Source organism: Mustela nigripes, chromosome 1 (genome assembly GCF_022355385.1).
Source record: "Mustela nigripes isolate SB6536 chromosome 1, MUSNIG.SB6536, whole genome shotgun sequence".
Taxonomy (NCBI): domain Eukaryota; kingdom Metazoa; phylum Chordata; class Mammalia; order Carnivora; family Mustelidae; genus Mustela; species Mustela nigripes.
Genome location: NC_081557.1, coordinates 168,390,884 through 168,405,069, shown reverse-complemented (window position 1 = coordinate 168,405,069; position 14,186 = coordinate 168,390,884). Strand labels below are relative to the sequence as shown.

Here is a 14,186-nt window from a genome sequence, read left to right as displayed (position 1 = left end):
CAACAATATTTTAATGTTTCCTGAAAATCTTTTTATAACAGGTCTCCCAAAAAACTTTATTCAGACACCAAAATTCTACATAATCCTCCCTAATAATAAAAAAGAAAATCCTCTATACAAAGTGATAAAAATTATGACTGACCTATAAATAAAAGGTCAATGAATTAAGCAATTCTTTAAAGAATGTGTAAATCCTTCTTACAAGCAAAAAGGACTTCATATCCATAAAAAAATACACAGCCAATTGTCAGGATGCCAGGTAGAAATCCTGGCAAATGGACAAACCACATTCCATCTTCCCAGTATGAGCCAGCTGCCTCTGTTCCCAGAGGAAACAGAAGAAAAAGGAGGACAAAGGTCCTTCACTGACCTACCAGAGAGGCTTTTGGGAGAAACAGGAGGGATCAGAGTATCCTAGAATTAAGCAACAGATCAGATTCTGGATATGGAATTGCCAGAGCTTTAAGTCAGCACTCCAGTCCAGTCTTTTCCATAACTATTCACTACCAAATAAGAAACCACTTGGCCAGTTGGTCAAAACCACAAACGTATATACCATTTGATCGCACATAAAAAGTTACCTTGTAGAAATACTAGCACACATTCAAAACAATATTTCTCCATTGTATATTTCAAGGTTACTTATTTTAGAATTGTTTGTATTAGTAAAAGATTAGGATCAACACAAATGTCCATCAATAAGAAACTGATTAATAAATTATGATATAGCCATGCAATGGAATACTATACATCCGTTAAAAAAGCAGGCTCCTCATGTACTGATGATAAATAAAGCTTTCCAAGACACACTGTTAAGGAAAAGGAGCAATTACAGAACAATGTATACAGTATACTTTCATTTTTGTAAAAGAGATGGGGTAGAGAAGAGAGAGAAATCTGCCCATAAATATATAAAACCTTTCTGAAAGGTACAAAAAAAGCTGATAATGTTCATTGTTCTGAAGAGGGATACTTGAGGAAATAAATGCATTTTTTTCTCACAAAGTAAGTATTTTTAAAGGATTGATGGGAAAAAAATTTTAAACCTGCATCAAGTTGGTGGGAAAGGGCTGAAACTATGTGTGTGGTGCTGAGGAAGGAGGGGGAGCACCAAGGATGAGGCCATGAGAACCCTCCTCTCCTTCCCTTTCATCTCCCACACGGTGAGTATCTTCCATTACTCACTAAGAGATGCTGCATGCAATCATTCAGCATCACCGGACGATTGCTTTAAAAGCATGCAGTTGAGTAAAATAGACTCAAAATGCATATAACCTGAACTCTACAGATAAAAAGCACTCTTCAAAAATGCTGTCTATTACCTTTGCTATAACAGAGACTAAAGGAGGAAAAACACACCCATGTATTTTGAAGCTTATGGGAAAGTTTTCAAGTAGAAATACAATGTTGCTTCTGGGGCCAGAAGTGCCTGCTTGGTAGCAATGAGTACGCCTGTATTCCTTCACTTTCCATGGCAGACATCTCTGAGGCCAGGATCTGAAGTCAGATGTAGCAGCAGACCTTGCAGCAACTCGAGTTGTTTCCCTTTCCGTGACCTAACCTCCCAGCTTAGGAAGTACCAACGTTTCTAATCCATAAGGGCTAAGACCCCCCCAGATTAATATTAAGAGACGATGGTAGAAAAGGAGTATATCTTAAGAGCATTACATAAATAAAGATAAATTCCAATAGGAGAAAAGACGAAGGAACGAAGTAATTTCTGTGAAACTTAACTTTCAACACTACACATACTCAAAACTATCTGTTTGAAAAGGTCAAACTTCTTCGACACCGATTTTAGTTTGGAATCTACATTCCAAGACCACTTGAAGTTACCGAAAGTACATGGTGTTCTTAAATAAGCTTTTCACAGAAAGAGGTAGTTGAATAATCTTAATCAAAAACTTCACTTCCTCAGGACTTGGAGCAGGTAGTGCTAAAAGTAGTTATAGGAGTGCTAAAAGTAGTTATAGGAGTGCCCACTGCCTTGCTTTTATTCCTACCTGGGGAAAAAACAAAGAAAAAAAAAAAAAAACAGAATCTGCATTACCACCACTCAAAATAGAGAAGGAAGCTAAAATGACATTAAGGCAGTGAACTGTGCTCAGCCCCATTAAGGTGACCCCAGGACCTGCTGGCCTTCTACAACATGGCTCTGGGCAGTACAGCCTACCTGAGACCCCCAGTTATTCCTGGACTAGGTATGTATGGGTCTAAGGGAGATTAATTATAAAATGCAAAACCACATTCAATGGAGGTCATCATAGTTGCTGCCTCAAAATGGAAAGGCATTTACTAGGTATAATCTCTCTGTGAGGGAAACCCTATGGTCTTCAAAGCCAATTCCAATATTTCTCATTTACTCTAGATTATTTTAAAGAAAGTGTTCAAAATTTAAATAATTAAAGAAAGGTACAATTTATACAATTTTGTGACTAGGAACAGGAAACCAGTATAGGGAGCAAAAATTAATAAATCACGTTCCATTTTCACTATTTTTTGGACCCAGATACAAGTAATGAATAAAACGTGAAATTTAAATGTTTCATTTACAAAATCAAAATCTCTGCTTAAACTAATAATCTTTTCATTTGAAATACAGAAATTTAACAATTTGCTCTGTCTTTCAAAGGTCCACATTCCTGAGCCAGTATTATATATTATCCAGCAAAATTATTTAACGACTTCAAAACAGTTTCAGAATAAATTACTGCTTCTCCGTCCCCTGTTGCACTAACCTATACATTTATTTAACATTGATAAGAATTCAAAAGTTTCACTTTCCCTGACAGTTGTACAGTTATAGCCTTTACTAACCTCAGGGACGGGGTAAGAGGTTTAGAACTAATAAAGCAAAGTCAAACTCCAGATACAGGTTTTACATCTTTCCAAATTTTTCAGAAAAATATACCAGAACATCTGCATTTTGCCTGGTTTTAAGGAAAAATGATACAAAATCACCCTAATTCACATATTTCCTTCAGAAACCACAAACTGCTTACTGATAGTCAAAGAACTCAGAAAATAGCTTTGTTAAAACCTGGAACTTGTATTTTTAATTTTTCTTCACACCTCTAAATAGTGCCTTCCACAGAAACACTACTGTCATAGCCACATACACAGCCAAATCTGTAAGTCAAGTAAACAGAAAAATCACCATATAGAAATACAATATATAGATCCTCGATACTCCTTCTATATTAGGGAAGCTCTTTAAATAGTTAACAGGTATAAACATTAATGACACTCACGTGTCCCAAACTATCTAATGCTTTTAGTTAAGAGTTCCACAGCATACACAGTTGTTTTTTAAAATAAAATACACAAACCTTGAGAAATCGTTTTTTACAGAGATCTCCACTTGGTAGGAGAAATTGTTAAAATCATTAAAGTGAAATGTATCATTAATATGATGGGAAAGTGAAGGAATAGAATAATTACAGAACAAGAAACAAGTACTTTGTGACAATCTGAGTAATTAAGATGCAGTGGGTTGTAAATCTGTGACTATCAGTGTTCGTGCTTAAGAAAATCTCACTTTACCACAAAGAGCCACATCAATAGTTGATAAAGATAAAGCTCAAGACAACTGGAAAATCAAGTTTTGAATTCTCAATGCATAGGGACCGATTTATGGGTCAGAATGAAGGTGGGTGGGGGGATGGGTGAAATAGGGAATGGAGAGTAAGGAGGACACTTGTGAAAAGCACCAGGTGATGTATGGAAGTGCTGAATCATTATACTGTGTACCTGAAACTAACATTACACCGTATGTTAACTAACCGGAATCTAAATAAAAACTTAAAAAAAAAAAAAAGAATATAAAACAAAGAATCAAAGGATAGAAAGAAGGTAAGGGTATGACCTCTAAAAACTATGAAAACACAACCTGACTAGGTCCTGCTTTTTGCAACCGGGGAGGAACGGTGGGATAGAATGTCAGGTGGCACAGGCAGGAAGCAGAAGATAGCTCCTATGCATGTCTGGGTAGCATCCTTCCTTCCTCAGTCCCAGAGGGAAGGACGAGAAGTCCGGCTGAATGCGGCTTGTGGCTGGACACCGTGACCAAGAGTGGGGGCTGAGCAATCCGAGCTGTATGCAAAGTCAAGTGACCCCAAACAAGGCCATGGAAAGGGGAGTAGCAAGCATGTTCTATGTCAATACATCTGCTTGTCTCACAGCAAGAGAGTCAAAACATCTTATATATGCTCGGCCAAATGGATTAAACACCAAAGGGTCATGGCACTAGAATATGAGATATAATAAAAAAATATATATAATGAGGGTATGGCCTCCCCGACTTACACATCTTCTAAGGGATAAAGTGGGAGCTTCTGTGTCCAGGTGGACATAGCTTACTTTTGCTTTGCTGAGCTAGTCTGAAGGAAAATTCCTAAGTGAATCATTGGGAAAAAACAAGAACCAAACCTTTGCTGAGGGAAGGAGAATGCTCCTCATGGGTAAGAACTCTGAAATGATCTGAGGGTCGGAAAGACAAAAACAATTTTCACCTTAAATTTCCCAGAAGCTCTTTGGAACCTTTGTAGGTAGTCCATTACCAGGTATAAGAGTTAATGAACAGCGAGCATTTTTTCCTTGAATAAATGGAGGGACAGAAGTTTCAATTTCATAAAAGCTTCCTTTAAAAACTAATCAGGAGCTTTCTGTTTGTCCCCAGCAAGCCTCTGTTTGGTGTTCTTCCTACTTTGAGCTGACCTCTGGCCCCTACATTCCTCTACCTGTTTATAGCAAAACAAAGACAGGGGAGCTCTAAGCTGATGGGAGACATTTGGACCATCTGAGATTCTGGAAAAAACAAAAACAAAAAAACACAAGTAAACATCCATCTTTGAACTTGTTTTTACAACTCTGCCATTTATAATATTAATGGTAATGATCCACCTTGCTTTTACTAATTTAAAAGCATTTTATTTTATTGTACATGGAGAGTCTTGGAATCATTGTTTTTATTTTGGCAGTAAAATACAAAAATACATTTATCATGCCTAGAAAACAAAGAATCTGATAGCATGGGTATGCCCCATTCCAGAGCACTCTTTCAAAAGCAGTATTTCTTTATATTTCTTTACTTTCATCAAACATATACATAACATTTACTCTGTGCCAGGAACAGCATTAAGTGCTTTATGAATAACCCATTTACACCTCATTTACGGTTCTATGAGGTATTATACTATTTTATATCCATTTCAGAGATGAGGAAAATAAAGCACAGAGAAGTTGAATGACTTGCTCAAGGTCACACAGCTAAAAGGGGTAAAACTGAAATTTAAACCCAGGCAGTGTAGCTAAAGTCCACTTTCCCCTCCATTATGTTTCCTCTCAAACTTCTCACCAAATCTAAGTTGAGATAAACTCTGATTTATGCAAGATCATCTTAGACGTTTTTATAACATCACCAATCAATGACTTGTCATTGTTACAGCTTCCTCAGATTCTCAAGGAATACAAAGGAATACAAAGAAAGAAAAGATAAATACAATCAAATATTACACTTCACCACTTTGCATTCTGTTAGAAGCAAAACAAAGATATAGAAAATAATAAAACAGTGTCTCATCTTTGCTGGGAAAGCTAGTTTGCTAGGAACTTACTTGAATATTTCAATTCAGTAAGCCACTGTAACTTGGAAAGGTCTTTACACTCATTCAAATTCAGAATCACCCAGCTGGTGTATACCAGAGAAAATTTAATTACATGTAAAAAGACAGAACAGCTCAGAGAGGTTGTTTCTGGGGAATTCCACAGTTGATGAACCTCTCAGAGACAGAGGAATTTTCTCCTTGGCATTCTTAGAGTGCATCTGGCAGAGTGTGTACATACTCCTACACCCCTGCACCCCTGCCCCTGCCGAATGCTCTGGCACTCTGCCTCCAGAGAAGGTGTGCTCCAACTGTGCTCAGGGCCTTCTGCCAAAACAGCTTTGTCCTAGGTAGGCCTGGGGTACTGTACACACCCGAAAGCACTCCAACCTTCATTTTGGGAGTACCCTGCCAATTAAGGCAGCAAAAGAGGAAATTATCTCCATTCCTGCAAAGAAACTACTCATTTGTTTAAATGTGGGAACAGTGTGTGTGTGTGTTGGGCCAAGAGAAGGGTCCTCTCTTCACCCTTTGATTGTCAAAGCCTGATTGCTCTTCAAATACCCCTCCCTACCCTGGTGGCCTCCAGCTGTGTGAATACTTCCAACACCCTGTGTAATGGGCAGAAGACAACTCCACCAGGTACCGTTCTTCTTTTGGACCATCTTCCCTTAAAAACAATTAACCAGTAGGGCACAGTCGCTTTGCCTAATTCTTTTGTTTTACTGGAAACTAGAGTTACCATCATCTCCCCTTATAAAAAGGGTCAATGGCCCAACCGTGCAAAAGTCTGGCCCAGTGGCTTGCAGGTAAAAGACAAACATTAATCCGCTTTCCTGTTCCGTATCCAATGAGGGATGTCAACCCATGACCATTACTCTCCCTCCTCCTCAAAGGAGGGATAGACGTGCACAATTCTCAAAGATGAAACCAGCTGTGGGAATTCTTAGCTTTCCTAAACTTAAATCTACCCAGTTGCTCCCACCATTAACATGTCTCTAAGGCAAGCTCTGCCCTGTCCAGCTCCAGCCTTCTTCAACCCACCTTTCTACTTTTCTATTACTCTAAGCTCCTTTCTCACGAACAATGAAACACTGGGATCTAAGGAATCCAACTTCGTTCCCATCATCTCACCAAACACACCAACCTAGCACAATGCCCCAGAAATTCACTCGATAATTGCAGATTTTCTCATAGGGGAAGTGGAATATAGTTTTGAGATCCAGATAAAGTTGCAAAGAACAAATTTCTCAAACTTCCAAGTTGTGGCTCTGATTTCTACCATTAAAATATCCATGGAAAAGGTAAATATCAGTGTTCTGATTTGGCCCTTATTACATGATTACTTCTAGAACTTAAAAATAATGCTTTTTCACAGGTGTTACTTATTATGGTGGGTGGTCCATTTAGAACACAGTCAATACAATCTGACTTCAAAAAAATAAAATAAAAAGGTTTACAAATAGGCCACTTTCCACAACAGGTATGGTAAGGATTTTATTAGTGCTATAAGGTTCAGAGTCTGTTTAGTGTAAATACAGTCTAGACTAATTATCTCACCCCCATCTCAGAGTCTGGAGCACAGAAAAGGTCTGATGAGAAAAGAGGAGCTGGAAGTACTGGGGACAAATGCTACAATAAGCATCATAGGTGGTTCTCTGAATAACAAAGCAGGCAATTTAGGACTGTTGCCTCAGGTTGAGAAGGGGCAAGAAATGTGGGAACCACACCACCAAGTCTTGCTCAGTAATGAGCCCAGTGATGTGCAGAGTGAAGCCATGTATGATGGTGGAAAGCCGCACCTCTCAGGTGGAAAGTCCCTGGGGGATGATACTCACGCTGACACTGTCCCCAGGACCGGCGGGCCCAGCCCCAGCAGCAGTCAATTCTCCCACCATAACGACACAGGCCAACTGAAGACACTATTTGCCTGGGCCACCTACCAAACAAAAAGATTCAAAATAAATAAAGACACCTTTGAAATTAAAAAATATTTTCCTGTTATTATTTTTTTTTAATTAAAGTCACACCCCACAATTTTTGATGAACTCCTTCATGCCTGCAGAAATTTAAGGATAAAACATATTCACGAAAATAGTTCTGCTGTGATCTAATTCCAAATTTCAGAAAGTTAAACACACACACTACACACAGGAGTAGGGGGAAAGGGAGCGGAAGACCCTTTCTTAAATGGAAAAAGCACCAGCTAAAACCAAGAATTCTCAAGGCTGACACTCACAGGGTGGCTTCTGAAGCTTGAAATAAAACAGATTCCTCAAAGACCCACACCTGTTACTTGGGGGAAAACCAGTTCTGACTGATTTATCATAAACTGAAAAGTATTAAATAATAGGACATGTCAAAGCCAAAAGAAAAAAAAAATTCTGCCTTTTATTTCTGCCTTAGAAAAGGGCAGAAAGATGGGAGCATCCTCAAAATCAAATGACTCAGACCTCTCTGCAAGACTCTTGGGTAGAAAATGTTCCCAGAAAAAAATAAAACAGTATAAATAAAACCAAGAAGAGTTTAAAGGGTAGCTAACATCTCAAGTGTCCTTGGGGTTTGAAACTTTTCTGCATCAACAATTCATGTTATCTTCCTCACTCATGTAAATAAGGGCTAAAAGTATTCAATTTCAGTATATAACCAATTTATCCACCAGAATCCACTTTCACACCTTATTTGGTGAACCTTTTCTTTGTTTATATTCACACCTGACTTTCTGCCCCCAGAGGGTCAATGTTTTAATTGGCTGTTTTAAAATTAAAGCTACCTTAAAATCTTGTGCATAACCATGTGATATATTTCCTATTGCAAATGTGTGTGCCAGAAATGCACAACATACCCGACTCTGAGCAAAGAATTGCTTTAATAAAATAAACCAGCCTCTGGCCGCTCCCCAAATTTTCTCAAAACACTCCTAATCTTTCCAATTCCTGGTTCTTTTCTCTCCTCCTATGCCCTCAAGCCCAAAGTACAAAATAACCCCGAACTCTGGATTTCCTCCGACCAGGTGGTAAACAAGCGATTGCGCTTTTCCTCCTCAACGCTCCGCTGGCTCCCCCGGTTCCAGTTCGCCTCCAGGTACAAGAAAGCTAATCAATCGCGGAACTGATTCGTTCCACGATTACAAGTGAAACAGGTGCGGCTGTCTTTAGGGAGGCGCAGAGAAATACGTGGCGCGGTCAGAGCGGGGGTGGAGGGGTGTTCTCTGAAAGAGGAAGCCTGGATGGCGGCGTGACCCGGGTTAAAATCTCCCCCGGCTGCTCCAGCCTGGTTCCGCGCGAGCAGCAGCGATCGGCGCTCGGGGCGGGTCTGGTCTCTAATTGCACGGAGGTGGGGTAAGCGAGCACGCCCTCCTGACCCACAGACACACACAAACAGACACACACACAGTCGCCCGAGCGGATCCCGCGGCGGGGCAGAGCGCGCCGCGCGCCGCCGCCAGAGGAGCGGCTGAGTGACAGCGGCGACGGAGCCGGGGTTGTTGGAACCTGTCAGAGCACGCCGCAGCCAGGCTCGCCCCAGGTCCCGGAGCTGTGTGTGCGTGCGTAGCCGTACACAAACACACACGGGGCGCTCCTCACCCCGCCCCAGTCCTTATTTTAAGTCCTCTTCCCTCAAGAAAACCAAGTGCGGAGGCAGACGGGTCCTCCCGGGAAGCCCCATCGCCCCTACGCCCCCGCCCTTTGTGTGAGCGGCCCCGACAGCGTCCAGCCCGGCTTTGGCCCCGCCACCTGAAGTTGCGCGGCTCAAAGAGCCGTCTACATCCCACGCGAGAGCTTCCTGGCCGGCGGGGTCCTGGGCATCACCTGGGCTTACGAGGCTAGCCCGCGCCCTCCCAGCCGAGGTGCGGGGCTCCAGGAGCCTTCCCACTCCTTCCCTGGCCCCAGTCCCCGAGCCGGAGGCGCGGCTGGGCTCCCGGACTCTCAGGGGGGCGCCCTCCCCAGCCTGGGACGGCCGCAGGTTGCGAGAGCAGTTCGACGGCTCTCCTCCCGCCGACGGCCAGATGGCCGCGCAACCCGGCGGGAAGAGGGGACCCCAGCACCGCGAGCGCGAAATTAGCGCTAGAAGAAGAGGGCGCCCGGTGGCCGCACTCACCTCACGTCGAACTCGGCGGCCGCCTGCAGGTAGAGCGAGGAGCCGAGCACCAGCGCCAGGAGGAAATCCATGTCCGGCGGCGAATCGCGGGCGGCAGCGCCACGGCGCGCGGGGAACAGGTTGGGGGTGCTGGGCGCGGAGGAGAGAGGCGCTCGTCTCCTTGGCTCCGGGAGGAGTGCGGGCGCCGCCGCGACTGCAGCTGCTGTCGGAAGAGAGCGGCGCGGCGCGCAGCCGGGGCAGGTCTGCGGCGCGACGCCGGGAGCCCCCTCTGGCTCCCTCCCCTCGAGGGGAGGTGCTGCAGGGGGAGCTGCGCCGCCCGCGGGGAGGGGCGCAGGGGGCGGGGGGCGCGCGTGCGCCTGCCTTACCGCCCTCGCCGCGCGGGGCCGCGGGTGAGGCCGCCTGGCCCCTCGGCGGGAAGCTCGGGAGCCGGAGCGCCGAGGGAAGCGGCGTCTCTTGAGGGCCAGCCAAGTGGGGCGAGCGCCAGGCTGCGAGGAAAGTTGCAAGCCCGGCCTGGGCGAGGGAACGCTGGGCGCTCAGCAGGAAAGGGTGAGCCGAGGAGGGAAGGGGCCCGGGGCGTAGGTGCGCGCTCCGCGGGTTCCGCCCGAACAGGTGGCGACCGCAGGGGCGAGCCGTGGCTTCCACGGGAGGGCGGAGAAGCCGGAGATGGGAGATGTTTCTGGGGCAGGAGCTGAGCAGTGTCTACACGGAGTGAAACCACAGCACGACTGACGACTTGGACAAATTAGCGGAGGCAAACTCCGGGAGTTTGCTTCTCCCGCAGAGTTGGCAAAGGCTTGTTTTTTATTTTGTAACCAACCGAAAGAAATGTTTGGCTCTCCAGTCGAGTTTTGTAGAAGGAACGTGCAGACTGTTTCTGTCTCTGCCAGCTCAACTTCGAGCATTTAGAAGAATAGCAACGGCTGCCCCTCCAGGGGCACGTGCAGGCCAGAGAGGGCGGGCTGTAACTACTTAGCAGTCTGTGGTGTCTGATCCTGGGGAGAACATTTAGAAACCATTTTAAACAATCATTCTGTTATTGCAGAGTAAATAATAATAATAATAATAATAATGTACTACGACTGTTCAAATGAAAATACACAACGATCATCCTAAAATGCATATTAAAATATTATCCATTGAGTCACCCCTCTTCTCAAACCCTGTCCCAGTGACTTCCTGGTGCAGAGATGTGCCATCACTCATATCTCTCAGACCTTGTCTCCTGTTCTCACGCTTCCCCTAGCCCATGACCTCCTTGCCTTTCTCACAGCCTCCAGGTATGCATGCCCCTGCCTTTGAGCCATTGACTGGCTGATACTTCTGCCTGGGCCCAGATATCTGTGTTGGTTCACATTTTCACTTCTTCAGGCTTTGCTCAAATGTCACCTCTTTGAGGAATCCAACCATGACCACCCAAATTTAAGTTGTCCCCTCAGGATGCCCCATGATTTGGTCTACTTTGTCTTTACTCCATACCCCTGGTCTTCCAGCATCCTGTATAATTTGTTTCCTGATTGTATGTCTTCTTTCTGCTAGAATGCAAACTCTTCCAGGGGCCTAGTTAGTGCCTCTTTGTTAGTGCCTAGAACAGTGCCTAGCACGCAGTAGGTGCTCATAAATATTTGTTGAATGAGTTTGTTACATTACAGACCTTTTTTCTATCTTTGTTTTCTTTTTAGGAGTTCTCCAACTTCAGATTTTTAATGGAAAGTTCTGTGGCAGGGTGATCTCACTATCCAGATTTCTTGGTGTGTATAAAAACAGGAATTTTATGCAAGAAAAGGAAAAATAATGGTTTCAACTTAAACGACTCTTTGATTTCCAAGTTGTTTTCTGTTAGCAAAACAAGTTTCTATTTTAATCTCAGGAAATATCCATGCCAATTCAGGCTTGGGACATTATTTTAGGCAAACAGCTTGGTGTCATCTATTTCAGATCTTTCTAATGAAGTCCAAAAATGTAGGAGTCAAAATATTTTTTCTGCAGAAAATCAAATTTTTGTAAGTGTAATGTAGGCTTGGTTCCAGGCTCCAGCGGCTACTCCTTAGCCATTTTCTTTGTTTATTGATTCCTGGATTGGATTTGCAAAGACACTCTAGCAGAGCAACGGATGAGTATCAAGAAGGGGCTAACCTATAGGCTAAAAGCTGGAGATAGAAGGAAAGGAGGATAGGTGACAGGTGAAAACAGGACGGTATCTGAAGCACAATGTAATGCCTCATCAGCAGGCCTTTTAGCATTTTTTCCCATATCTTTTTCTTTGGCTTAGAAAACACTCCATTCATCTGCCTTCTTCATTTAGACGATCCACTTGCCCTTTGGATCCAAGTTTGGCTGACATTTACCCAGGAAGCCTTTTCTGAGTCTTTTGCTAGGCTGAGACTCTTGTGGGATAATTACAACACTATGCATCCCATACTATCACTTCAAAAGCAGTGTGTGTTTCATGCATTGCTCCGCTACCACTCTGAGTTCTCGGAGACAGTGACCAATAGGAAGGCACAAGTCCCGGCACAAGGTTTAAATTCAGTACATATTAAATGTTGAATTGGATTGAATTAATTCTTCTTGGTGAACTTTAACTTCTCCCCTGAGTCCGCAGAAGGTGATTAGATCAGTCTCTGTTGAATCGTGGCATGAGGAGATGCTAAAGGATTTCCAAGGTCTACCTGGTTAGTATGCTGCAGCTCTGGCACCCATTCCTGAAATGAGGTGAAGCCCCCATGGGAGTGACAGTCCTGAACAGTCTTGAACACAACCAGCTCAAAACAGTTTGCCTTTCACCATATCTGTACGTTTCCAAGGTTTCCCACTGGATAATGCCACCTTGCAAGTACTAATTGCAGTGTTCTCATTCACAGATAATTATCACTAATCACAATGTGATACAGATAAATAACAAAATAGGATCACCCAAGCACAACTTCAGACACTTGGACGTTTAGAGACTCTCCACTGTTTTGTCTTTATTTTTTTTTTTTTCAACAAATATTTATTGAGAGCATACAGTGTATTGGCCATTTCTTGGTACTGGGACTTCCGCTGGGAAAAAGACAAGCTTGTGCCCTGAGAGCATTTACACTGGAGTGGGATGGGGGATGTCGAGGAATAAAGTGCTGTGAAGAGAGGATAAAGGTATGAAGAGAGGGTAGAGGAAGGATAAGCTGATAGGAGATGGGGTGGGATTTTAGGTAGAGTGATTTGGTCCCCTCTGGAGAGGTGACATTTATGGAGAGACTGAATAAGGTGATGGTGTGTTGTGAGATGGTGTCTGGGCAGGAGGCAGAGAAAATGTGTGTCTTCTATCAAGTTCTCATAGTGGCTCTCAGCAAGCTCTTTCTCCCCCTATCCCACATACAGTGGTGGCATAAGGACAGGATACCTGCTTTAAGAACTCCTATTAAGAAAAGGGAAGAGGGACGCCTGGATGGCTCAGTTGGTTAAGCCACTGCCTTCAGCTCAGATCATGATCCCAGGATCCTGGGATCGAGTCCCATGTGGGGTTCCTTGCTCAGCAGGGAGTCTCCTTCTCTCTCTGCCTCTGCCTGCTTGTACTTTCCCTCTCTCTCTCTCTCTCTCTCTCTCTCTGACAAATAAATAAATACATAAAATCTTTAAAAAAAAAAAAAAAAAGAAAGAAAGAAAGAAAAGAGAAGAATGAGGAGCACGCAACTGCCTGTTCACTGCAGTTTTGACCCCAAGCTGAGCAAGAATTATGGTGATTCTCTGCTCCAACAGCAGAAGAAATGCCTTGGTCAGACAGTCAGGTCACCTCTGTTTCTCCAACTGTGTTCATTCGTCTTCCGTGGCCACACCAGGAGGGACTGTTGGAACATGTGTCTTCTTTCTAGGCTATCCATCAATCACAGCTCTTTGTCTACTGGTACAAACTTAAGGGTCTGAGTGTTGCTTTGAGGGGCTAACAGAGACAGACAGATATTTGCAGACCAGACTCATGGTTTCCTTGGCTACCAGATTTCTTTAAAACCCCAATAGGCATCTGATCTAATTGTTTCCAGTCAGTTCCTTGTACCAACACCCATAACCAAAATCTTTTCGACTCCTAGTTCTGAAACCCGCTTTAATTCTTTGCTTCCCTGTGTCCATACCTTACTCTCTCCTCTTAATGGAGGCCACCTTGAAGCGAGCTGAAATAAGAGGGTTGTTTGGAAGGGCAACACTCTGACTATGATCCTTGCCACAAAGCTTAGAACCCTATATTGATATTAATGTTTGGGGCATCAAAGCTGTTGTCTTTTTCAATCCTAGGAGGCCCTTAATTTCTGGACATTCTCATTTTCTTTGCATTCCTGCTTGCAGAGAAACCAGTTTTTGGCCGAGCTCATCTCTTTCTTAAAGTGCCTTGTCAGAGCAACAAGGAGCAGTGAAATACACTAACATTTTCATTTTTTACAAAGGTATTCCCTAATGTTATGTCTTTCACGTAATCATCAGTAATGATTTTATGAAATAGTGTGTCTA

The 14,186-nt window shown here is 43.6% G+C and overlaps 1 protein-coding gene across 4 annotated transcripts in view; it reads right to left on the bottom strand.

Moving 5' to 3' along the window:
* Window positions 1-9,875, bottom strand: part of NPNT (nephronectin) — a 79,863-nt gene extending 69,988 nt beyond the window's left edge. For all 4 annotated transcript variants that reach the window (XM_059376889.1, XM_059376905.1, XM_059376894.1 and 1 more), the window contains exons 1-2: window positions 9,705-9,875; window positions 7,442-7,542 (exon numbers count right to left, since the gene is read on the bottom strand). In XM_059376889.1, the coding sequence (XP_059232872.1) occupies window positions 7,442-7,542; window positions 9,705-9,775 (172 nt within the window). In that variant the 5' untranslated portion in view covers window positions 9,776-9,875. The remainder of the gene's footprint in view (window positions 1-7,441; window positions 7,543-9,704) is intronic.
* Window positions 9,876-14,186: the final 4,311 nt, after the last annotated feature.